This window comes from Lepidochelys kempii, chromosome 23 (assembly GCF_965140285.1).
Source record: "Lepidochelys kempii isolate rLepKem1 chromosome 23, rLepKem1.hap1, whole genome shotgun sequence".
NCBI lineage: Eukaryota > Metazoa > Chordata > Testudines > Cheloniidae > Lepidochelys > Lepidochelys kempii.
The window spans coordinates 19,262,014-19,288,383 of NC_136402.1; the positions used below are offsets into that span (position 1 = coordinate 19,262,014).

The 26,370-nt window shown below is 54.3% G+C and overlaps 1 protein-coding gene across 8 annotated transcripts; it reads right to left on the minus strand.

Moving 5' to 3' along the window:
* Positions 1-4,662: 4,662 nt before the first annotated feature.
* On the minus strand, positions 4,663-20,218 carry LOC140902170 (dynamin-1-like protein). Of its 8 annotated transcripts, none has more exons than XM_073321943.1 (18): positions 20,163-20,218; positions 19,888-20,015; positions 18,490-18,640; positions 17,951-17,997; positions 17,598-17,669; positions 17,330-17,416; positions 16,830-16,992; positions 14,886-15,006; positions 14,437-14,568; positions 13,767-13,973; positions 13,440-13,560; positions 9,312-9,467; positions 7,397-7,486; positions 6,200-6,298; positions 5,929-6,072; positions 5,350-5,459; positions 5,072-5,231; positions 4,663-4,998 (listed from the first exon to the last, which is right to left on the minus strand). In XM_073321943.1, the coding sequence occupies exons 1-18, from the start codon at positions 20,188-20,190 to the stop codon at positions 4,942-4,944; spliced, it is 2,073 nt and encodes a 690-aa protein (XP_073178044.1). In that variant the 5' UTR covers positions 20,191-20,218; the 3' UTR covers positions 4,663-4,941. The 8 variants fall into 8 exon arrangements, with proteins under 8 accessions (XP_073178044.1, XP_073178043.1, XP_078706349.1 ...); XM_073321942.1 differs by having other exon boundaries at positions 7,346-7,486; XM_078850223.1 differs by having other exon boundaries at positions 17,598-17,747.
* Positions 20,219-26,370: the final 6,152 nt, after the last annotated feature.

Below are 26,370 nucleotides of genomic sequence, written 5' to 3' on the forward strand. Positions count from 1 at the left end.
ATAGCAGATGACAGGACAAGGACAAGGAGTAAAGGTCTCAAGTTGCAGTGGGGGAGGTTTAGGTTGGATATTAGGAAAAACTTTTTCACTAGGAGGGTGGTGAAACACTGGAATGCGTTACCTAGGGAGGTGGTGGAATCCCCTTCCTTAGAAGTTTTTAAGGTCAGGCTTGACAAAGTCCTGGCTGGGATGATTTAGTTGGGATTGGTCCTGCTCTGGGCGGGGGTTGGACTAGATGGCCTCCAGAGGTCCCTTCCAACTCTGTTATTCTATGATCAGCCCCTTGGCGCTAGCCCCCACTGGAACCCCTCCCTGCACAGCTCCCTGGGATCCTCCCCCAGCCCCCCCCTGCCAGGAACCTCTGCAGGATACCCCTCAGGGATTGACTTTCTCCTGGGATCCCCCATATACAGCCTCCCTCCCAGGAACTCTCCCCTCCGTTTGATTAATGAGCCCTGCTGCCCCTTACGCAGCCCTCCCAGGGATCCTCCTCCCCCCCAACATTGGAGGTGGGACGCTCCCAAAGACCCACAAACGGTGTCTCCCAGAATCCACCTCTACAGCCTACACTCCCCCCCACCCCCATGGGACATGTGCCCCATGCTGGCAGGTGAAGGGTTAACAGCAGCCCAGCAGCCCAATTAGCCCATTCTGGAGAGGGGCGGAAGGCAGCTAATTAAGAATTAGCAGTAGCTGGGGAGGTGCAGGCTTGGTGGTTTTGTTCCTATACAGGAAGAGGACTAGAGTGCACTGGCTGGAAGGCAGATACAGAGGGTTATGGTGGGGGTGGGGGCTGGACCCCCCCCCCCCCCGGGTGTGTGTGTTCTTATGCTGCTGGAAAGCCCCCTTCCATCAGTGCGGTCTCTGTCCATACTGTGGGGTCGCTCCGGTGTGGTCTGTCCCATAGACATACCCCTGCAGCCAGGGCTGTAGGGTGGCCCCCTGAGGGAGGGACAAGGAATTGGGGTGATCTAGAAACTCCCTGAGACTAACTAAGTACTAGGAGCCCAGAGAAGGGCGGGGTCTCTGTAACCACAGCCCAAGGGAAATGGGAAAGCCCTGAGGGCAGGAGATAGTCTGGGGAAACCCAGGGGCCCTGGGCTAGTGACCGTCTTGTTAGGTAGCTGGAAGGAAACATGCAGCCAGTGTGGGGAACCTCGGCAGAAGGCCTAGAAACAGGGGGAGGTAAATAATGCAGGGGGCAGGTCCCTGCTGCAGAGTGAGTGGGATCGCAGGGTAACCTGGCCCAAGTGAGGACGGGGCGGTTTTCGTGCCGCTGAATGTCGACGGATCCAGCCAAGAGCCTTGGCTATGCTCACAGGTGCGGGGGTTGGAGGGTGAGGGGGTTTGTGGGAAGCAGACATGGGGGTGGATAAGCAGGTGCATGTGAGCCTGCGATAAATGTCTGACCCAGAGGGGCGCAACCCACTAGGGGGCTGTGGTGGGGGCTCTGTCCCTGCCCACTGGCCAGCCAAGCCACTTTTCCCAGACGGCTCCCAGCTGGGGCCTCCCCAACATACAGGCCCCAAGTTCAACATTTAGCCTGATTATACCCCCCCAAACTATCCCTAGCTGAGGTGAGCTGGTACCTCACTCGGGCCAGGCCTACACTACAGCGCTAGATCGGGAGAACTATGTCACTCAGGGGTGTGAAAAATCCACTCCCACCCCTGAGCGACATTGTTACACCGACCTCACCCTCTCCTGCCCGTGTAGACCCTATAGACAATAGCGTAGGACCAAGAACCAGTCCCTGAAGGATCCCACTAGAAACACACCCACTTGAAGGTGAGTCCATTTGTCACACTGTGCACCCTGTCAGGGTGCAAACCGAACCAGGGAAGGAATGAGCCAACCAGCAGCCCAAATTCAGTGATGAAACCTGGTCATGTCCATCTGAGGCATACGGTGCATACGCTAAGGAATTTGCCCTGTAAAGCCATTGGAACCAATCAGTCTGGCTTTAGGGTAATTTTTTAAAATCATTCTATTTTTTTTAATCCAAATGTTGTGTGGTACCAAGTCAAAGACCTTACCGAAGTCTAAGTACATGACAGCAACATGATTACTTTAACAATCAACCTTGTAATCTCATTTTAAAAAATCAAGCTAGTGTGACTGGACCTACATTCCAGAAGCCCACGTTGACTGGCATTAATTATATTATCCTCCTTTAGTTCTTTATATAATCATGTCCCACGTCCGTTACTCCATTATTTTGCCTGGGGTTGATGTCAGGCTGACAGACCTATCATTACCGAGGTTACCATTTACCTTTTTAAAATATTGGAACATTAGCTTTCTTTCACAGTGCTGCAACTTCTTCAGACAACTCTTTCAAAACTCTTGGATGCAAGTTATCCATACCACCCGATTTAAAAATGTCTAACTTTAGTAGTTGCTGTGTAACATCCCCATGAGGTACAATTGGAACTGAAAGAGTTTCATCATAGGTTATGACTGCATCAGTGCCGGAGTCCTAAAGAAATAACGCACAATTTCAACAAGAAGACCTTACCCTTGACCCAGTGGAGCCAACATCTGCTGCAACATGACCAGGAGCTGCTGCTTCTACTGACCTTGACAGGGGTGAGGGCCCTGGGAGTGTCCGGGGGAGCTCACAGTACCAGGGGCTCGTGGTCCCACTTTTACTGGTAACACCCGAACAGTGGGTGGGGTGCTGGGGCCTGAAGAGGGGAGTGGATGGGGAAGCAGTGAGGAGGTATGAAAGAGAACATGAAAGGGCACAGAAGATTGTACCCTCCTTTGCCACCTGGATCCATCCCAGGTCTGGGGGTGTGGGCAGTGGGGCACAGGGAGCAATGTGAGGCTAGTGATGGGGTGGTGCAGTGGGGAAGCTGGGAAAAGTCCCTTGTGAACCCCAGTTTGCAGGGATCCAGGGGGAACCAGCTGAACCCCCATTTGCTGCAGCAGGGGGTATGGGGCTGGGTCCCATTCCAGAGCCTTGGATCATGGTAACAGGAACATCTCTCTGCGGTTCCTGCCCAGGATTTATGGTTTTTGCTGTTCAACTCCCTCTAGGGGTGGGCGGGTAGTTGTTCTGCTTTGCTCCTTCACCTACACCTGCCCCCTAAGATGGAGCCACTGCAAGACACTCGGGTTTATCAGAGACGAGGTGGGTCTCTTGCCGAGGTCATCTACCGTCACACAGAGAGGGACATACACCTGCCTTATGGTGCTGCATCACCATGGTCAGAAGTACCAGAAAGGCCTCCTGGCTCATTTTGACATGAGGTGACCCCTGGACTGCATCATCTGCTTTTCTTTTCCCAAATACAGAACCTTCTCTGCATTAGTACTGAGAGTTCTATCATTTCTATCTAGTAATGGAGCAATACCATTAAGATTTTCTTTGTTCCTAATATGAGTTTTAAAAAATCATCTTCATGTTGTCCTTAACTGTGCTGGGCATAGATTTTTTTCCTTATGCCCTTTTGCTTCCCTTATCAATTTTCTACATTTCCTAGGTTCTGGTTTATATTAATCTTTCCTGTTCTTCCACTCATTTTTTTTAAACTCTTTCCTCTCAGATCAGACCCACAACCTCCACCTCTAGCTGAGGGAGGTCCAGTTCTTGAGGCACCAGGGACCACGCTGCAGCCCAGATCCTCTTGCCTAGTTATGATCCTTGCATTTCAGCCAGAGCTGACCCCTGAAAGGTGTTGCAATGCTGTGCTGCCGTGACTGGAACATTGCTCTGTGCTGGGGAAATTTTCCATCCTTTATTCTGACATACAAAAGTGTAGCTACCAAAATCTCTCCCCGCCCACCCCATGCATCATCCAACACACCTTGATCTTCTGGGGCACACCCCAGAGTTGCTCTCAGGTAGCCTGACCATCTCCCCTTGGGCTAGGAGCCTGATCTCCCCCCACACCCCAGGCATACTCTTCTCCCAGGGACTAGAACCCCTCTGTGAAGCCCCTGAGAGAAGAAGGGAGCTATCTACTGGGGAGAGCAGGGGCTGTTGACTCAGTGCAATGCCTCATTTACATATTAACTGTGGATAATTTGGGGACAGTGGGGTATGATTTTGGCTAATTTTTGTAGTTAGGGCCCCCTGGCCGAGACCTGGACCCTGACTGGGCATGCGAGTCATGCTGACGAAGACGACTGGTTGCTAAAGTCAGGGCAGGTACCCCAGCCAGAACGAAAGTTTAAGGGGGGAAAAAATTGTGTGTGTCCAGGTTGTTGCGGGGTGCATTTCCCTAGGTGTCAGGGCTGGTATGTAAGGCCATTAACGCCATCACTTTCTTTCTCCAAGGGCTGGGCCAAGAAAAACAGCGCCGCTGAACTGGTTCCTGGCTGAGAAGTAGAGCCTGGATGCAGCAAAACCCAAGATCTCTTCCCTGCTGAGAAGCAGCCGCTGCAGCTGGAGCAGAGCAGCAGCCCAGGTCTCCAGGAAGAGCTGCCAGCGGTGGAGGAAGTACCAGTCGTGGGTGAGATCTACGCTCCGCAACTACCACCTGTGCGCCAAGGGACAGAACAAAATGGCAGCGTGGCCTGCTAACTGTGGCCTGTGACGGGGAGCCAGGCTGGTGCCCACACTGCATTAGCCACTTAGTGCACCCATCACTTCCCTTCCTCCTTGAAATTCTTTAGGCTGTAGGTGTCACCCCAGGTAACAGTCCAAGCCAGGTCTTTGCACAAACAGGTTTTATTCCATAACACCAACCCACCCTTGGAGTGGCTCAGATACACAGGCAGCAAAGAACAGGGGGAGGGTGTGTGCGGAGTCTCTGCCACTGTCCCTGTCTCTCTACCCCCTCACCCCCCGAAGCTTCTCAGAACACACACCCACAGGTCAAGCAGGGGTGTATGTGACACCGAGTAAATCAGGCTCTGGGCAGGTAGAGGTGTCTCCCTGGAGTCATGCTGGGAGAGCAGGGCCCAGGGCTTGTTTGTAGGCACAGCCTCCCCTCACCACAGTTGCGTCTCCCGGATTTCAGAAATGGTCTGGCTGGCTCGCTGCAAGGCCTGACGGGAGACAGAAGACATTAGGATAGGCAGGGGGCAGAGAGACCGCCCCCAAACACAGTTCTCCCCTCACCTGGAGCAGCCCAGCAGCCTCCTTGCGCTGCTGTGCCATGTCCTCGGACTCTGTGAGCAGCATGTCCAGCAGCTGCTGCTTGTATAGCTGCCCAACCAGCTGGCTCTGCAGATGGTCCTTGACATAGTTCACCAGGAAATGCATGACCGTCTTGGGGACGCTGTGGGGTAGGGGCAAAGGTCACAAGGGCACCCATCTAGAGCCCTTCCAACTCCCCGTAGCCCTTAGGGGTCCAGGAGAGGGGCTGCAGCCTCGCCCCCGTTCCCCCCATGTCTTACCTGTCCTGTATGCTTTTGCGCACAATGAGGAAATAGGATTTGATGAGTCTGCGGATCACCTCGCAATCCCGCTGCTCCCGCTGGCTCAGCTTCCGTGTGGCCGGCATGGGCTGTGGGGAGAGAGACAGGGCACGGGACTTCGAGGGAAATGGGGGTCCCGCCCCGCAGGGCCTTCCCCCAGGGATAACAGTAGTAAGGTTATAAAACCAGGCAATCTCCAGTAGCACAATGCTGGGATCACATACAAAGGTCAGAAAATTCTCCAACAAAGAGATGGGTTGAAGCTGAAGCTAGAAACATTGAGACTGGAAATAAGGCAAAAATCGTTAAGAGTGAAAGAACAGATTGTGGTGGCCAGTTTTTCCCTAAGAATGACTTTGGGGCAGTTCTCTGGCCTGTGGGTGTTTGGGGGGTGGGGGGAAGGGGTGTCAGACTAGATGATCAAAATGGTCCCCGCTGGCCTTGGCAGCGAAGCAGCTCTGAAAAGGCGCAAAGGGAGCCGGAGCAGCAAGATTGGCCCAGACACAGGTCTCCTGCTGTCACTACCCCACCATCATCTGCCTGTGGGGGGAAACTCACCGTGTCCAGCAGATTGACAGCATGGGAGCGACTGGGGCTGGAATACATGGGGGGCTGGGGGTTCCCCTTGGGCTTCTCCTCCATGCCAGCATCCTCCACTTTGTCACTCTTCCAGCGCCGGATCCCCTCCGCAGGGGGGTCATTCTGGGGAGAGCAGAGACCAGCTGGCCATCAGCATGTCATGTGGGGAGGTGGGGGGCGACACTGCTGCCCACTGGGGCGGAAGAGGCTCAGCAGTAGGACATGGGGCAGGGGAGCAGAGAGACATTACCTTGCTGCTGCTGACAGAGGCAGACACCAGCGCTGTGTCAATGAAGTCCGGGTGCTTGGTGTTGATATAGGCGAGCTCGATTGCAACCAGATTATGAACCTGCAGGGGAGAGGGATGGGATGGAGCCCGGTGAGGGAGCCCAGGAATCCGGGCTCCCTGCACTGGGGCCCAGAATAGTGGATTAAAAACAAAAAAACCCTATGAGCTTCAAAAACACAAAAAAGTATTTAATTTAAACTCAATAAATGTGATTTTTGTTGTGAAGCTGTTTAAAATAATACTGAGAGTATTGTGAGCTTAGCCCTTAACACAGGTCGCCAGAATGGTAACAGATTTTAATCAAAAGCAGTACACGTTTGCTGCTGACATCTTAAGAACATCAAACCGCGGAAGTCACTGGCTCAGCCCTGGGAACCAGAGTTTGTGGAAGGTTAAAGCAGGTTTCGATAGCAGAGAGAATACTTCCTTCATTTCAGTTTGTTCAAAGTTCAAAACCCAACCAGGAGTTGGACAACCTGGAATCCTTGTAAAATCTCAGACTAGAAGACGGAAACAACTAGTAGATCTCGTGCTCTTACACTTAGCTTTCATTCAAAGGACATGGTGAAAGGCCTATGTTGAATATATCAGTTAGTTTTAAATGCAAAACATGTTTTGATTTACATTTGTTCTTATGGACCAGCACATTTAAGGTAATTTAATTTTCTTACTTGTAATTTGTGTCCAACTCTATTTGGATGGAAACTAGAATTCCATTAAAAATGCCCAGAAACAGCATTTCATGGTTTTTATTAATTATCTAGTAAATAAAAATGCATCATTCACGATTTTCTAACATCATAAAATTAAACTCTGAATAAATGTGTAGGTCCAACTACAGAGTGGTTTAAATAAATCTGTACAGATCTGGCACACCCGCCTGCACCGCAGACAGACGCTTCTTGTAAAGACCATAGTCAGTTGTAAAGTAACATGGTTTAATGGTTATCAGCCAGTGAGAATCCACCTTTTAAGTTATCTTCCTAAAAAGTACAAATGCAAAATATGATTAAAGTTGGTTTTTTAAAGTGCATTTCCCACTTGCTGATTTAAATCAATCCACCCTGGGACGCAGACTTCAACCCGCACAACCATATCAGCCCATACCCTGCTGTCATCCCAGATGTCCCATAGCAGCCCCCTCCCCTGGGGTGTTACCATCTCGTTCGTGATGGGCAGCCTCTGCCGCAGGACGCCTGTCACCACCTCCACAATCGCCTCATGCAGTTTGGGGAAGCGCAGCAGCTCCTGGGGTGGAGGAAGGGAAAAGAGGAAAGACCTTGGAAACGTTGAAACTTGAACAGATGGCTACTGAGATGTGCCAGACACCATGGGCCCACGACTTAGCCAGAGACTGCTCCAGTTGGGTCTGATTACTGCAGGCCAGAGGTCTGCTTGGGCCCACGTTTAAAGCCTCATCTGGCCCTAAACCCAACACTTCCCCCTGGAAAGTAGCAGTGCTTTTCACAGCCGACACTCATAGTTGGGTCCTGGTGCATTTGGGTCCCGTTGCAGGGCTCTGTGACAGGTAAAAGTACCATCCTTGTCCAACCTCCCCAGCCAGGGGAGAACAGATAGTTTAATACCCCTCCCCACAAAAAATAAGCAGTTACATCACCTGATTGCATGCTGTGTTATTTAACTGTCAGAGCCCATGGGGGTCAGGGAATCCAACCCCAGTTGTGCAGCATCCAGGTTACAGGGCAGGGGTCGGGTCACAGGACCTCACTGGTCCAGGTGCACCCCTAAACCATCACACACATCCCAGGGGGATTGCACAGACTGGGTCAGAGCAGGCTTGAGAGGCCCAGGAGACAGAGAAGGGGCTTTGGTATCAAGAGTGAGTGTAACCCAGAAACAGACACAAGACCGTAACCAGGGGGCAAAGCAAGCAGGCAGGGTGTGAGGCCCTGGGGGGGCTTAGGGAGAAGATGCGGGACACCAGGGGCACAGCAGGTCTGGCGACAGGGGATGGTTTCACTCTGTGTTTTCACTGTAATGCTTTTATCTGAGATGAACGCACTGCGCGCCAGGGAAGCTAGCTGGGCTCTGTTAGTCCCGGCAGAGCTTGGAGAAAACACGGGACAACGCACAGGCACTGGCCTAAGGTCAGACACCCCCATGGGGGGCACCTGAGTGTTACTGGTGGAAGGTGGAGCAGGGCTGGATGATGGGGGGCGGTGGAGATCCCCGAGGTGGGGGTGGGGGGTCCCAGGCACCTGCATGTGTACCTGCGTGTTGTAGGTGGAATGGGGCTGGGAGTCCCTGGGGTGGGGGTCCCAGGTACCTGCGTGTTGTAGGTGGAATGGGGCTGGATGATGGGGGCTGGGAGTCCCTGGGGTGGGGGTCCCAGGTAAACTGCGTGTTGTAGGTGGAATGGGGCTGGGAGTCCCTGGGGTGGGGGTCCCAGGTAAACTGCGTGTTGTAGGTGGAATGGGGCTGGGAGTCCCTGGGGTGGGGGTCCCAGGTAAACTGCGTGTTGTAGGTGGAATGGGGCTGGGAGTCCCTGGGGTGGGGGTCCCAGGTACCTGCGTGTTGTAGGTGGAATGGGGCTGGATGATGGGGGGTGGGAGTCCCTGGGGTGGGGGTCCCAGGTACCTGCGTGTTGTAGGTGGAATGGGGCTGGATGATGGGGGGTGGGAGTCCCTGGGGTGGGGGTCCCAGGTACCTGCGTGTTGTAGGTGGAATGGGGCTGGGAGCCCCTGGGGTGGGGGTCCCAGGTACCTGCGTGTTGTAGGTGGAATGGGGCTGGGAGCCCCTGGGGTGGGGGTCCCAGGTACCTGCGTGTTGTAGGTGGAATGGGGCTGGGAGCCCCTGGGGTGGGGGTCCCAGGTACCTGCGTGTTGTAGGTGGAATGGGGCTGGATGATGGGGGTGGGAGCCCCTGGGGTGGGGGTCCCAGGTACCTGCGTGTTGTAGGTGGAATGGGGCTGGGAGCCCCTGGGGTGGGGGTCCCAGGTACCTGTGTGTTGTAGGTGGAATGGGGCTGGGAGCCCCTGGGGTGGGGGTCCCAGGTACCTGCGTGTTGTAGGTGAAATGGGGCTGGGAGCCCCTGGGGTGGGGGTCCCAGGTACCTGCGTGTTGTAGGTGGAGCAGTGCTGAATGATGCGCTGCAGCTCCTCGTGCACCAGCTCCACGCAGCGCAGACTTGGGTCCTCCAGACGCTTGATCTGACGTTTCACCAGCAGCTCGAAAGAGACCTCAGGCACGAAGAGGGCGGGACGGGGGCCCTGGGGAGGGAGGCAGGGACCTCATCAGAGCAGTGCCTTCTCCAGTGGGGATAGAGAGACACCCACCTCCCCCACGCAAGTCACCACCCAGCCTCATCCCATTCTCCACTCCCCTGGGGCACACAAAGCCAGGAGGGGGCTAGTCAGGACACAAGGGCATGGCGGTCCCAGGCAGCCGCAGTGAGATGGGACTGAGGATGTTGTGGGGTGGGTATCCCCAGCCCCAGGAGCACATCCCACTCCAGGGCACTGGGAGAGGGGGCATATACACACACTCACCCCGCACTCCATTATGGTCTCTTACCCCTGCCATGGCTCGGTACCATCCCCAACATGGTATGTATGCGGGGGTGGGAGGAGGAGGAGAATAGGGAAGAGGTCCATACCATGTAGAGCCAGGCGGTGTGTTACCATACCATGCAGGGCTGGGGTGTTACGAATTACACCCGACAGGTCACGCACACGAAGTGCTGCGAATTACACCCGACAGGTCACGCACACGAAGTGCTGCGAATTACACCCGACAGGTCACGCACAGTTCGAGTCTAGGCTGAGGCACACGAACAAAGTCCACAACTGCAGAGTTCCCAAAGATACTAAGTTTATTACGCTCGAGCGTGGTGCCCCCCTGCTAATCAGGAGGGGACCCCGAATGCAGGTTATACAGAGATTATAGACCTTTTAGCAAAGCATGTTGCCCTTGTGCATCGGAAACCTTAGCCAATAGACAAACCCTTCCCTTATCTACCACCTATCCCTGCTAAGTGCATTCCTTGTGCTAAACCATTACTTCAACTACACAACATGGTCCTAAAGCAATGCACTAGTAGCCTTTCTTATCAGGATGGGAGGCCCACATTAAGGCCAGGAGGCAAAAAGTTAAAAACAGACAAAGAACAGAAACCGGGAGTTGAGACAGGCTGGAAACAAAGGGGGGGGGGGCGGTTCACAGAAATGCAATATCTAAGGAACACTCCTCCTGGTGCATGATGTGTTTGCTTTTAGACATTGGTGGGCCCCAAACCAAAATGGAGTCACATATGCACATATGCTAACTTTTCCTTAACAGGGGGCATGGTAAGGGAAACCATGGGGGGTTGTAAGGGGGCTGGCAGCCACAGTGGCAGGGGTTCTTGGGCTCCGGCAGGGGAAAGGGGACTGAAGGGGCAGGGTGGTGCAGGCCAAGCCGGTGGCTAGGTGGGGGAGTTGCTGTATGTAAGAGAGCAGTATGACTCCTCAGAGATCCGATGAAACTGCAGAAAAACCTGAGAGTCTCTGGATTAAGTTTAGAAGTGTGAGCACCAAGGGTGATGTCGTGATGGGAGTCTACTATAGACCACCGGACCAGGGGGATGAGGTGGACGAGGCTTTCTTCCGGCAACTCGCAGAAGCTACTAGATCGCATGCCCTGGTTCTCATGGGAGACTTCAATCACCCTGATATCTGCTGGGAGAGCAATACAGAGGTGCACAGATAATCCAGGAAGTTTCTGAAAAATGTAGGGGATAATTTCCTGGTGCAAGTGCTGGAGGAACCAACTAGGGGCAGAGCTCTTCTTGACCTGCTGCTCACAAACCGGGAAGAATTAGTAGGGGAAGCAAAAGTGGATGGCAATCTGGGAGGCAGTGACCATGAGATGGTCGAGTTCAGGATCCTGACACAAGGAGGAAAGGAAAGCAGCAGAATATGGACCCTGGACTTCAGAAAAGCAGACTTTGACTCCCTCAGGGAACTGATGGGCAAAATCCCCTGGGAGAATAACATGAGGGGGAAAGGAGTCTAGGAGAGCTAGCTGTATTTTAAAGAATCCTTATTGAGGTTACAGGGACAAACCATCCTAATGTGTAGAAAGAATAGTAAATATGGCAGGCGGCCAGCTTGGCTTAACAGTGAAATCCTTGCTGATCTTAAACACAAAAAAGAAGCTTACAAGAAGTGGAAGATTGGACAAATGACCAGGGATGAGTATAAAAATATTGCTTGGGCATGCAGGAGTGAAATCAGGAAGGCCAAATCACACCTGGAGTTGCAGCTAGCAAGAGATGTTAAGAGTAACAAGAAGGGTTTCTTCAGGTATGTTGGCAACAAGAAGAAAGTCAAGGAAAGTGTCGGCCCCTTACTGAATGAGGGAGGCAACCTAATGACGGAGGATGTGGAAAAAGCTAATGTACTCAATGCTTTTTTTGCCTCTGTCTTCACGAACAGGGTCAGCTCCCAGACTACTGCACTGGGCAGCACGGCATGGGGAGGAGGTGACCAGCCCTCTGTGGAGAAAGAAGTAGTTCGGGACTATTTAGAAAAGCTGGACATACACAAGTCCATGGAGCCGGATGCGCTGCATCCGAGAGTGCTAAAGGAGTTGGCAGATGTGATTGCAGAGCCATTGGCCATTATCTTTGAAAACTCATGGTGATCCGGGGAAGTCCCGGACGACTGGAAAAAGGCTAATGTAGTGCCCATCTTTAAAAAAAGGGAAGAAGGAGGATGCCTTCTATGATGAGATAACTGGTTCTGTGGATGAAGAGAAAGCAGTGGACGTGGTGTTTCTTGACTTTAGCAAAGCTTTTGACACTGTCTCCCACGATATTCTTGTCAGCAAGTTAAAGAAGTATGGGCTGGATGAATGCACTATAAGGTGGGTAGAAAATTGGCTAGATTGTCGGGCACAATGGGTAGTGATCAATGGCTCCATGTCTAGTTGGCAGCCAGTATCAAGAGGAGTGCTCCAAGGGTCAGTCCTGGGGCCGGTTTTCTTCAATATCTTCATTAATGATCTGGAGGATGGTGTGGATTGCACCCTCAGCAAGTTTGCAGACGACACTAAACTGGGATGAGTGTTAGATATGTTGGAGGGTACGGATAGGATACAGAGGGACCTAGACAAATTGGAGGATTGGGCCAAAAGAAATCTGATGAGGTTCAACAAGGACAAGTGCAGAGTCCTGCACTTAGGACGGAAGAATCCAATGCACTGCTACAGACTAGGGACCGAATGGCTAGGCAGCAGTTCTGCGGAAAAGGACCTAGGGGTGACAGTGGACAAGAAGCTGGATATGAGTCAGCAGTGTGCCCTTGTAGCCAAGAAGGCCAATGGCATTTTGGGATGTATAAGTAGGGGCATTGCCAGCAGATCGAGGGACGTGATCGTTCCCCTCTATTCGAGATTGGTGAGGCCTCATCTGGTGTACTGTGTCCAGTTTTGGGCCCCACACTACAAGAAGGATGTGGAAAAATTGGAGAGAGTCCAGCGGAGGGCAACAAAAATGATTAGGGGACTGGAACACATGACTTACGAGGGGAGGTTGAGGGAACTGGGATTGTTTAGTCTACAGAAGAGAAGAATGAGGGGAGATTTGATAGCTGCTTTCAACTACCTGAAAGGGGGTTCCAAAGAGGATGGATCTAGACTATTCTCAGTGGTAGTGGATGACAGAACAAGGAGTAATGGTCTCAAGTTGCAGTGGGGGAGATTTAGGTTGGATATTAGGAAAAACTTTTTCACTAGGAGGAGGGTGAAACACTGGAATGCGTTACCTAGGGAGGTGGTGGAATCGCCTTCCTTAGAAGTTTTTAAGGTCAGGCTTGACAAAGCCCTGGCTGGGATGATTTAATTGGGGATCGGTCCTGCTTTGAGCAGGGGGTTGGACTAGATGACCTCCTGAGGTCCCTTCCAACCCTGATATTCTATGATTCTGCAGCTAGCTGTTTACACGCCGCCCATGGCTTTGCCGTCTCCTCTGTATCATTAACGACAGTTTACGAGGCAAGCAGATAGTGTTTGCCATGGTGCTGGGTGGGCCGAGGTCTCTGGGTACCAAACCCTGCAGCTCGCTTAGCACTGTTTAATGTTAGATAGTGACTGGGCCATGGGAACATCTGTGGCACATTTATTCCATCTAAATTAATAGAACAGGGGCCGGTGGAGGGGGCACTGCCCTGGGGAGCCCTGGGTGGGGGGGGAGGGTACCATACCGTGGCATTGCGAATGGCCGTCAGGATGTCCAGCATCGTGAGCCCAGCCAGCGGGTCGATGGACTCCAACGTCCGGCCGAATGTCTCGTGGAAGATGTAGCACATGCGGGCGCCCCCGCAGCTGGGGGGGGGGAAGAGACACTGAAGGGTTGGGAGAGGGCACAGAAACAGTAGCCAAAGCACAGGCCCCCCTAAAATGTCCACACCGCCCTGCCTCTCAGCACTGCCCCCCCTCATGCCCCCCGACCTCTCAGCTCCCAGGTATCTGCGCTGCAGTTCCTGCCCTCAAGGGGGCAGGCCCGCTGCCCCCCAACCCCCAGCACTCACAGCTCTGAGGTCTCAATGTTCCGGGCCGTGCCCTCAATGGTGTGGCAGTACTCGGTGGCGAACTTGGTGATGATCTGCAGCAGCGTGGCATTCTTGTCCTCAATGGGCTGCCCATAGCTCTGCAGCACCGACTGGTACTGGGCCGTCAGCACATTCACCCGGGTTTTCAGCTCCGGCAGGCAGTCCCGGATGTGGTGCATCAGCAACCTGGGGCAGGGGCACAGAAATGAGCCCAACTACCCCGGCCTCCTGCCTGCTGAATTTCTGGGGGATCATTCTGGCCCCCAGCCCTGACAGCCAGGGCTCAGCTCCTCCGCTGGGGTGACTCCAGGGCCTCCTGCCACCATGTGCGACCCTGCTCCTCCAGCTGCCCCCCATCCATGCTCCTGCCACACTCTACCGGCACTGAGTTCTGCAGAAGAATGCCCGGTATGACACTCACCCACACACCCTTTCTGGTCAGCTGTAAATGGGCTCACTTCTATTCCGTCTGCTGGGGCGGCATGCACCCCCTCCGCCCTTTTCCTTCTCTGCAACAGATCCCTTAACTGCACCCTCCCCAGCCCTAGTCCTCTGGCCCTGATTCCCCACCAGTGCCCCTCGCTAGGGAGAGCAGAGCCCCAGCTGCGCAAGTCCTAGCCGGCACCTCCCCTCCCCAGCTGGTACCCACCGGTTGAGGGTCTTGGCCAGGTGCCGGGTGCCGTTGCGGTTGGCCAGCGATGGGTAACGCTTCTGCAGGAAGCCCTGCTCGTCCTGCAGCGACTCCACAATGCGCTTCCCACTGTTGATGTCATGCTGGCTCCTGTGAGGGGCAGGACAAAGTCATTGTCTGTCCCCACTCCCCCTCCATTCCAGGCTGGGGGGGGGGGGGGGGAAATGTTGGGTTTGCTGCCTCCCTGCAACCCCTCCATTCCCCCAAACTCCAGCACAGCACCCCCATCCCATCTCTAGACTTTCTCCACAGCCCTCCACCCTCCAATGCACACATCTCCAAACTCCAGTCAAGCCCTGCCCCTCTCACCAGCCCCCCCACCTTCCCACATGCACAGCCCTACATCTCCACAGCTCCTCCACCCCCTTTATGCAGCCCCCCCCAGACTCCGCCACCATACTGCCCACCTGTTCACCACCCCAATGATGCCCAGTTTGACAGGGATGACCCGGCCCATCAGGACATCCATGGCATCAGTCCCAGCGTCCATCAGGTCCAGCTTGGTGACCACGGCCAGTGTGCGGCGTCCTGCAGGAGGGGAGGGGGTAGGGATGATCAGGCAGGCCCAGGCTACACTTACCCACCTAGTGATGTGGGTCAGGGTATGAAACCCCCCACGGCGACCTAACCCCCAGCGCAGCAGACCAGTGCTTCCGGCGCTGGGGTAGGTGACATTACTGCAGCATCAGGAAAGCCCCTCCATTGGGTACCCATGTTTGGGCCAGCATGGCCACTGGAGCCCCTGCAGCGCTGCAGGCAGACCTCCAGGAGGTTTTGGAGCAGCAAGGGCTGGTGGTCCAGCCAACACAGACTCTGACCTAAGCCTGGCTTTTCCTCTCTAGCCTGAACCCTCTGATCCCAGACTGCAGGAGACCAACAAACACCAGCGGGTTTTGCAAAAGCTGCTCCCAGTCTCTCCTGGTCCCTGCTGGCTGCAGCACTCCCATGAGGGGTGAAGTCTCTGCCAGGGACACAAACTTCCTTGGACTGGTGGAGAGCCACAGAGAGGAACGGGAGTGGAAGCGGGGGCTGGAGCCCAAGGGAGTTATGGGCAGCGATGAGCTGCCAAAATCTTAACAGGTTCCCTCCTCACCCTACAAGGGGGTAGTTGCCCACCCCTGCCCCCCGGGACTCCTGCCCCATCCAACCCCCCTGTGTTCCTTGACGGCCCCCCCCCTCAGGACCCCTGCCCCATCCACCCCCCTCCCCTGTCCCCTGACTGCCCCCAGAACTGGGCAGGAGGGTCTTGTGAGCCACCGTCGTGCATGCCCACCCCATTCCTTAAGAGCCAGAGGCACATGCCGGGAGGCGAGGTGGGGAGTCCCGGCGGTGCTTACCTGGGGCAGCTCCCAGGAAGCATCTGGCAGGTCCCTCTGGCTCCTGGGGCGGGGGAGCGTAGCTAGGGGGGGAACAGGGGTCCTTAGGCGCCAACTCCCTGGGTGCTCCGGGGCTGGAGCACCCACGGGGAAAATTGGTGGGTGCAGAGCATCCACCGGCAGCTCTTCACTCCGTACCCGGCCCCAGCTCACCTCACCTCCGCCTCTGAATACACCGCCCCACTCGGCTTCTCCCCCCCTCAGCTTCCCGCGAATCAGCTGTTCGTCAGGAAGCCTGGGAGGGCTGAGAAGCAGGTCGCGGCTTCCCACTCAGGCCGAGGGTGGCGGAGGTGAGCTGGGGCGGGGAGCGGTTCCTCTGCATGCCTTCCCCCCCACCGGGGTTACCTGCTGCGGCGCAGGCGGCCCTCCTCGCGTGCCCCCCGGCCCGAACTCACCTCTGCCTCCCTGGGCCTGAGCGGGAAGCCACCACTTGCTTCTCAGCCTGCCCTAGCTTCCCGTGAGAACAGCTGATTCACGGGAAGCCTAGGGGGGCAGAGAAGCAGAGCAGGGCGGCACGTTCAGGGGAGGAGGTGGAGGGGAGGTGAGCTGGGGCCGGAGCGGGGAGCTGCCGGTGGGTGTAATTTTCCCCTTGGGTGTTCCAGGGCTGGCACACCCATGGAGTCGACACCTAAGGCACCACTTTTGGCCAGTTAAATTTAGAAGCCCTTTTAGAACCAGTTGTCCCTCGCGGAACAACTGGTTCTAAAAGGGCTTCTAAATTTAACAACCGGTTCTTGCGAACCGGCTCCAGCTCACCACTGGTTATGGGGGAACAAAGCCAGAGCCTCATACATTAAAGGGGGGGGCACTCCCTAAAGAGAGTCTGTGAAGGCTGCAGCACCAAACACCCAGTAAATCCACTGCATCCCCCTCACCATGCCCCTCATCCACTCCCCCCATGCAGGGCTCACAGCCCCCCAGCTCTCAGCCCTACCCACACCCGGGGTCCCCTGGGGGAGCCCCCCACATTGGTACCGTCAGGGTCAACGTCCCGGGCCAGCTTGAGTGCCTCAGAGGTGGCCATGTCCGTGTTGGCAGCCGTCACAGCCAGGATCAGGCAGTTTGGGTTGGACACGTAGGATAGGATCATCTCCCGCACCTGGCCCTCAATGTCGGGGGGCTGGTCTCCCACAGGCACCTGGGGAGGGGAGAGAAGAGTGAGTGCAGGCTCCTGCCAGACAAGATACAGGAAAGTCCGGACTGCTGGGTTTTCTCCCCAGCTCTGGGATGGGAGCAGGGTCTGGTGGTTAGAGCAGGAGGACTGGGAGCCAGGACTCATAGTTACAGACACCAGCTGGCTGAGGGTCTGTGGTTGGGAAGATCTCTCAGTGAAAACAGGAATAAGACGGACTATGGAAATATCCCCCGAGCGGCAGCTTTGACAGACACCCACAGTGGGGCATTACCCCTTCCCACTCTATTCAAGGGCCCCTCCCCATCCCATTCCCCAACATCATGGGGCACCCGCCTCACACCTTGGTGATCCCTGGTAGGTCGACCAGCGTTAGGTTCAGGACATGTGGGGAGTAGATCTTCAGATACAGGGGCTCCAGGCTGATCCCCTGCAGGGCAATAACCAGCAGAGTTAGAGCAGAGGGGGCTGGGAGCCAAGACTCCTGGGTTCTCTCCCCAGCTCTGGGAGGGGGAGTGGGGTCTGGTGGGTTAGAATAGGGGAGACTGGGATCAGGACTCTTGGGTTCACACACACACATTGGGGAGGTCGATGTCACATGTGTTCATTACCTTGTTGGTTCCTGTCGTCCTCTCAGTCTCAGTCTCGATCTCCTGCCGGATCTCATCAAAGTCGGTGAAACTCTGAGAGGGGACAGAGAGACAGGGTTGGCCCCGAGACAGGCTCCACAGCCCCTGGTGGTACTTCCTTCTGCCCAGCAGCTGGCAATACATGGAGAGGGGGCATGCAACGACCCACAGCCAGGATGGGAAAGGGATGGGCACTGGGAATATCACCCACATTACCCCTTGCCAGACAGGTCAGGGAGGGGCATCCCCCACCCAACCCGATTACCATCATTTCTCCCCGAAGACCCAGACAGGGGCTGAGGGGGCCACCCCCAGATCCCAAGCAGGGCCCCTACCTTATGCTTGCAATGCAGGAATGTTGCCCACTCCTCGGCCTGGGTACCTGCAGGGAGAGCCGATTCGGGGTCACACTCAGCCTCCCAGGGTGCGGACAGGGCTTCAGGGGCTTGCGCAGCCCCACTCCAAGCAGCTCTGTTTGGGACCCTGGCTCCCCATAGGAACCACTGGCTGCAACCCACAGACATGGGCTCCCCAGCAATAGGGAGAGAGGGGGTCACAGTGAGCCAGACTCCTCAGGATGTCACCACCTCAGCCCTTGGGGTCTCTATCCTCAACGTGAGTGTGAGAGAGAGTGTGAGTGTGAGAGACAGAGAGAGAGAGAGTGTCAAGGCGGCCTCCCAGTGAATGGTACTGCAGAGCAAGGGAGAGAACCCAGAAGTCCTGTCTTCCAGCTCCCCATCCCCACTCTAACCACTAGACCCCACCCCCCTCCCAGAGCTGGGTTACAACCAAGGAGTCCTGGCCTCCCACAACCTTCTGCCTCCTGTCCCCTCAGCCCAGGGAGAGCCCACCCTGGCTCCCAGCACCCCCTTACTTGTCTCCCCACTGGCTGCACGTTGCCGCTCCTCCAGCGATGGCACATTCACCAGCTGCAGGACCAGTGGCCGCCGGGTGACAATGCCTGAGCCCCGGGGCAGGAAATCACGACCCACAATACTCTCCAGAACCGAGCTCTTTCCACTGCTCTGTGTGTGGGGTGGGGGAGAGGAGACGGGGTTAATGAGGAGAGGAGAGGAAGGTGAGGGGCAGACAGACAGGGTGGGGAGAGGGAGAAGAGGAGCCTGGGGCTTCAGAGATTAGAGGATGTTGGGTGGGGGGGTCTCACCTGGACCCCAATGGGGCAGCTGAATCTCCCCAGGGAGGGAAGGGTGGGACTGGCGGGGAGAGGTCAGGGGGTCTCACCTGGGCCCTGATCACCACATAAGAACAGTCATACTGGGTCAGACCAAAGGTCCATCCAGTCCAGTATCCTGTCTATCAACAGTGGCCAATGCCAGGTGCCCGAGAGGGAGTGAACCTAACAGGTAATGATCTAGTGATCTCTCTCCTGCCATCCAACTCCACCCTCTGACAAATAGAGGCTAGGGACACCATTCCTTACCCATCCTGGCTAACAGTCATTAATGGACTTAACCTCCATGAATTTATCCAGTGCTCTTTTAAACCCTGTTATAGTCCTAGCCTTCACAACCTCCTCAGGCAAGGAGTTCCACAGTTTGACTGTGCGCTGAGTGAAGAAGAACTTCCTTTTATTTGTTTTAAACCTGCTGCCCATCAATTTCATTTGGTGGCCCCTAGTTCTTATATTATGGGAAGAAGTAAATAACTTTTCCTTCTTCACTTTCTCCACACCACTCATGATTTTATAGACCTCTATCATATCCCCCTTAGCCTCTTTAATCTCTCCCCATATGGGGTCCATTCCAAAACCCTAATCATTTTAGTTGCCCTTTTCTGAACCTTTTCTAATGACAGTATATCTTTTTTGAGATGAGGGGACCACCCCATATGCAATATTCAAGATGTGCTCATACCATGGATATATATAAGGGCAATAAGATATTCTCCATCCTATTCTCTATCCCTTTTTAATGATTCCTAACATCCCGTTTGCTTTTTTGACTGCTGCTGCGCACTGCGTGGACATCTTCAGAGGACTATCCACGATGACGCCAAGATCTTTCTCCTGATTAGCTGTAGCTAAATTAGCCCCCATCATGTTGTATGTATGGGTGAGCTTATTTTTTCCAATGTGCATTACTTGACATTTATCCACATTACATTTCATTTGCCATTTTGTTGCCCAGTCACTTAGTTTCGTGGGATCTTCTTGAAGTTCTTCACAGTCTGCTTTGGTCTTAACCACGATGTGGGGGATCCCTCGGGGAGGGAAGGGTGGGCCTGGAAGGGGGCCGGGGTCAGCGGGTCTCACCTGGGCCCCGATCACCACGATCTGGGGCAGCTGGATCACCTCGGCCCCCACCGTGTTGAAAATCTCCTGCAGTTTGTTGACAACGGGGATCAGCGTCTCCATGGCAGGGCCGGGTCCGGGGCTCCGCCCTACAAGGGGACATGGGGCAGCCCCTCAGATCAACCGGGAGCCCGCGCAGCCCCACAGCCAGAAACGGAACCCAGGCGTCCGGGCTCCCCCCGCCTCCCACAGACACGGAGCGGACCCAGGCGTCCGGGGACGGTTCGCCCTGTTACCTGCTCTCAGCCCCGACTCCAGCCCCATTCGCTCCCCAACCCGGACGCACTGCCCTACCCCGCCCCTCTCCGCTCCCTATTGGTCTGCGACCCCAGAAGTCCCATTTCTATTAGTAGAGGGGCCATCAATCACTTCCCATCGCCCTTCCTCCAATCCCATAGCAGGAGAGTGGCTCGGCGCGAGGGCAGAGGCTGGAGGGTCATTGGCTGGTTCTCGCACCAATCAGCGGGGCCATGGTCTGCGTGGCAGCCATGTTTGCAAGGGGCAACCTGAGGGCAACGTAAACTGCCATGTTTGATAGGGGCGGCTCAGACTGAAGGGCCGCCACCTTGGCTAGGCTAGTCGGCCCGGGGAGGCCTTGCGGCACCTCAGAGATGAAGACGCTGATTTGAGCAAAAAGAACAGGAGGACTTGTGGCACCTTAGAGACCGACCAATTTATTTGAGCACGAGCTTCCCTGAGCTACAGCTCACTTCATCGGATGCATGCCGTGGAAAGCGTAGAAGATCTTTTTATACACACACAAAGCATGAAAAAATACCTCCCCCACCCCACTCTCCTGCTGGTAAAAGCTTATCTAAAGGGGTCACTCTCCTTACAATGTACATGATAATCAAGGTGGGCCATGTCCGGCACAAATCCAGCTTTTCTCACCCCCCACCCTCATACACACACACACAAACTCACTCTCCTGCTGGCAATAGCCCATCCAAACTGACCACTCTCCTCACAATGTGTATGATAAGGGGCGTTCGGGGACGAGAGCTGAGGAAGCGTTGTTCTAAATCAGCCATACAAATGTTGGCACACTGTGGGGCCATGCGGGTACCCATAAGTGTACCAAAGTCACAAAGTTCAGCCACCAGGTTAGCCGTGACATTATCAGGGATAGTGTTCTTGACGGCTTCTCACGGCTAACCTGGTGGCTGAACTTTGTGACTTTGTCCTTACCCATAACTATTTCACATTTGGGGACAATGTATCCCTTCAGATCAGCGGCCCTGCTATGGGTACCCGCATGGCCCCACAGTAAGCCAACATTTTTATGGCTGATTTAGAACAACGCTTCCTCAGCTCTCGTCCCCTAACGCCCCTACTCTACTTGCGCTATATTGATGACATCTTCATCATCTGGACCCATGGAAAAGAAGCCCTTGAGGAATTCCACCATGATTTCAACAATTTCCATCCCACCACCAACCTCAGCCTGGTCCAGTCCACACAAGAGATCCACTTCCTGGACACTACAGTGCTAATAAACAATGGTCACATAAACACCACCCTATACCGGAAACCTACTGACCGCTATTCCTACCTGCATGCCTCCAGCTTTCACCCTGACCACACCACACGATCCATCATCTACAGCCAAGCTCTGCGATACAACCGCATTTGCTCCAACCCCTCAGACAGAGACAAACACCTACAAGATCTCTATCAAGCATTCTTACAACTACAATACCCACCTGCGGAAGTGAAGAAACAGATTGATAGAGCCAGAGGAGTTCCCAGAAGTCACCTACTACAGGACAGACCTAACAAAGAAAATAACAGAACGCCACTAGCCGTCACCTTCAGCCCCCAGCTAAAACCCCTCCAACGCGTTATTAAGGATCTACAACCTATCCTGAAGGATGACCCATCACTCTCACAAATCTTGGGAGACAGGCCAGTCCTTGCCTACAGACAGCCCCCCAACCTGAAGCAAATACTCACCAACAACCACATACCACACAACAGAACCACTAACCCAGGAACCTACCCTTGCAACAAAGCCCGTTGCCAACTGTGCCCACATATCTATTCAGGGGACACCATCACAGGGCCTAATAACATCAGCCACACTATCAGAGGCTTGTTCACCTGCACATCCACCAATGTGATATATGCCATCATGTGCCAGCAATGCCCCTCTGCCATGTACATTGGTCAAACTGGACAGTCTCTACGTAAAAGAATAAATGGACACAAATCAGATGTCAAGAATTATAACATTCATAAACCAGTCGGAGAACACTTCAATCTCTCTGGTCACGCAATTACAGACATGAAGGTCGCTATCTTGCAACAAAAAAACTTCAAATCCAGACTCCAGCGAGAGACTGCTGAATTGGAATTCATTTGCAAATTGGATACTATTAATTTAGGCTTAAATAGAGACTGGGAGTGGCTAAGTCATTATGCAAGGTAGCCTATTTCCCCTTGTTTTTTCCTACCCCCCCCCCCCCGACGTTCTGGTTAAACTTGGATTTATGCTGGAAATGGCCCACCTTGATTATCATACACATTGTAAGGAGAGTGGTCAGTTTGGATGAGCTATTACCAGCAGGAGAGTGAGTTTGTGGGTGGGGTGGGGTGGGGGTGGGGGGTTGAGAAGACCTGGATTTGTGCCAGAAATGGCCCACCTTGATTATCATGCACATTGTAGGGAGAGTGGTCACTTTGGATAAGCTATTACCAGCAGGAGAGTGAGTTTGTGTGTGTGTGTTTTTTGGGTGGGGGGGGTGAGAAAACCTGGATTTGTGCCGGAAATGGCCCACCTTGATTTTCATACACATTGTAAGGATAGTGGTCACTTTGGATAAGGTATTACCAGCAGGAGAGTGAGTTTGTGTGTGTGGTTTTTGGAAGGGGTGGGTGAGAAAACCTGGATTTGTGCTGGAAATGGCCCACCTTGATTATCATACACATTGCAAGGAGAGTGATCACTTTAGATAAGCTATTACTAGCAGGAGAGTGGGGTGGGAGGAGGTATTGTTTCATGGTCTCTGTGTATATAATGTCTTCTGCAGTTTCCACAGTATGCATCCAATGAAGTGAGCTGTAGCTCACGAAAGCTTATGCTCAAATAAATTGGTTAGTCTCTAAGGTGCCACAAGTACTCCTTTTCTTTTTGTTAAATCTGCATCACTTTATGTAGAACACACTCACTGGGCCACCAGCCACAGGGATGGACACGCAGCCTCCGCCTGCCACCTCTGTGGCACCGAAAACCGGGACCTCCTGAGCCTGTGGCTGAGTGTGCCAAGCACTGGGATGCAGGGAGAACATCCGCTGAGACCTTTACAAAGACAAGGTGTACCTCAGTTTCCCCTCTCTCCTCATCATCACCTGAGGGAGGGGGGAAGGGTTAATGCTGCTCTTGGAGCAGCACAGGTGAAATGAGGTGCGTCTAGGGGCTTGTCTACACTTAGAACGCCTCTGTAGCGCTCCTGTGTTGACGCTAGCTACGCCAACAGGCGAGGGGCTCCTGCCGCCGTAACGAATCCACCCCCTGAGAGGCAGCCATTAGATCTTCCAGCAATGCAGCGTTGTCTACGCCAGGGGTTAGGTGGCTTAACCACACCACTCAGCAGTGTAGTTTTTTCACACCCCTGAGTGACGGAGTTAACAACTTAATTTTCTAGTGTGGACCAGGCCTAGGATGAATGGGTAACAGAACTGGGTGAAACTGACTCAGATCAACAGAGGAGCTGGAAAGCCCATGAGTCACTCCCAATGACTGAACAAGCAACACCTAACATGAGGAAACAGGGTAGGCAGAAGGTATGACCTCAATGGCAGAAGAACAAAGGAGAAAGGAGTGAAATGGCTGGAATAACATCAGCTATTCAGAGAGAGAGACAGGGCTCTCCCACCTGGGTCTCAGGCCTGCTCTATAATAGGAAAGTAAGTCGGTGTAACTACGTTACTCAGGAGTGTGAAAAACCAGGCCTGGAAGAAGCAAATATGGTTCCTCCATCAGTGTTGCTCAAGGGAGATGTGGCTCTTCGCTTCACTTAACCTTCGCTTCTCCACGCGGCCCTAAGCACTTTCAGATGCCATAGGCCAGGGGACAGAGAAATGGTTTTCTGGTGTCACCGCAAATAGGACCAGCCTTGTGCCCAAAGGGCCATGGAACGAGCCTCCCGCAGGAGTATGGCTTGGCCGGATTCACTGCCAGAGCCACAGAGAGAGACAAAGATTGCTGCCTCTCATCACGAGGCCAGAGTCGTGGAGGCCACATGCCAGCCCCTATAGGGTTCTGTCACGCTAAAAGGGTCACTCCCAAGGACGGGGTTACAGACGGGGCATTGATGAGAGCCTGGGAACCCATGACACAAGGGCTTAAGTCCTTTTGTAGAACTGATCCCCAGTGCCAGCCATCTTGAATTAGGGTAACCTGCATCTGAATGGGCAGAGAGGAAGGGGTGAGACTGTATGCCCCATGTGCTCCCACCTGCACATGCATGGTCGAACAGCTATGACGCACTGCCCCCAGCACGGCATGCTGCCCCATGCACGCCTGCCCAGCAAGTTACAGAACCAGGTGGGCCTGTCCCATGGCCGGAGCTGCTGGCATCGCTGGAGGCAGTGATGGGAAATCAATGTGCAAGACGGTGCTTTTCTATGTGTTGTAAGAGACCAGGAAAAGTGACAGATTGCAAAATAGAGAGGAGGGGGGAACACACATACCCCCCTCCCCATACACACATGCCCACCCACACACCTGAGTGCTGGAGGCATAAGGAAATGAGATTAAAAAGAATAAAGCCATGTGTGTTTGTCTGACCAAGGCCAGGAAGACAAAACAACAAGGAAGCCCAAACACACAACTGCCATGGAGAGTCAGAGAGAGAAAGGTGTGTGGGGATAGATAGATGGATGATGATGGGGTGTATGGAGATCGAGAGGGGGGACCAGATATATGGGGATAGATAGATGAATGGGGAGGTCTAGATAGACCTCTATGGGGTCTATGGAGATGGGGTGTATGGGGATAAATAGCGTATATTCCAGGTGTTCTCAAACTGGGGGTTGGGACCCCTGAGGCGGTCGTGAGGTTATTACATAGAGGCTCGTGAGCTGTCAGCCTCCACCCCAAACCCCGCTTTGCCTCCCGCATTTATAATGGTGTTAAATATATTAAATTTACTTTTAATTTATAAGGGGGGTGCACTAAGAGGCTTGCTGTGTGAAAGGGGTCACCACTACAAAAGTTTGAGACCCACTGGCCTATTCAAATCCCCAGCTATCTCTCCCCATACACGCCCCCTTGATCTAACTCCCAACGGTGGTGGTGTTGCCAGGGCTCCATGTCTCCAAACCCAGCCCCGGCTGCAGTGGCTATCTTTCCAGAAACTGCTTTACCCAAACACAAAGGATTGGTCTTAGTACAAGGGTAAGTGGATGAGTCTCAGGTGGTCGGACTGGGGATAATGGTCCCTGGGGTCTCGGAATCTGTCCCTCCTGGCTGAGCCCCCTCCCGCCCCAAGCCACTAAGCTGTAGCTCCCTCGCTCACTCCCTGTGGAGCAGTGGCTCTTGGCCCTTGCAGTAACCCAGTGAATGTGCCACCAGGAGACGGGTCTGAGCCCAGCCCCACTGGGTCTGTAACCTGGGCTCAGCGGCACTGGCAGCTCCCCCAGGGACCCGGCTCTTTCACTGAGCGTCTGGGGCTACCAGGTTTATGGGCACCTTATGAGCCCAGGCATTATGGGATCAGCCCTGAAATCAAGCCCCTTCCCCTGCTCATTTCCCAGATGAAAACAATACTCCAGGCCTCCTTTTATTCTTGTCATCTAAGGGCTCAGCCGCTCCCAGGCCTGGGCAGGCCTGAGGGACCTACAGGGCTGTGGCCATAGGGAACAGGGGAGAGCAGAGAGAGTCAAAACAGGTCTCATCCAGCACTGAGATGCAGCTGTCTCTGGGATGGGGCAGGGAGGCTGTTTATACAGGGATCCCATGCCTGGCACTGAAATGCAGCCCTGCTGGCATGGGGCCCAGGGGGGCAGTTTACATAGGGACCCCTCGCCCGGTGCTCAGACATGACCCCTCCAGGTGGGGCATGAGGGGACACCTGCATAGGGCCCCCTTCACACTTGGCTCCGAGATGTAGCCATCTCTGGGGTGGGTGCTGGGGCTGCTTGTAGGCTAAGTACAGGCTGCAGAACAGCCTATGAATAAGCTGCACATGGACAACGCCCCCACCCCCCCGCGTCTTGCCCCCAGCTGCCCCGTCCTTTCGGGGGGGTGGGGAATGTGTGCACTGGGGGGACGAGACTGGAGGCTCACAGGAATGTGGGGTCGGGGTCTAGAGGTTCCTGAGGGGTGAGGGGCTGGAGGCTGTGAGGGGTGATACGGGGAGGCTGAAGGATCCTGGGGAATGATGTGGCATGCGGGGTCCTAGAGGTGTGGGGCGGCGGGGGTGGAGTCTGTAGGCTCCTAGG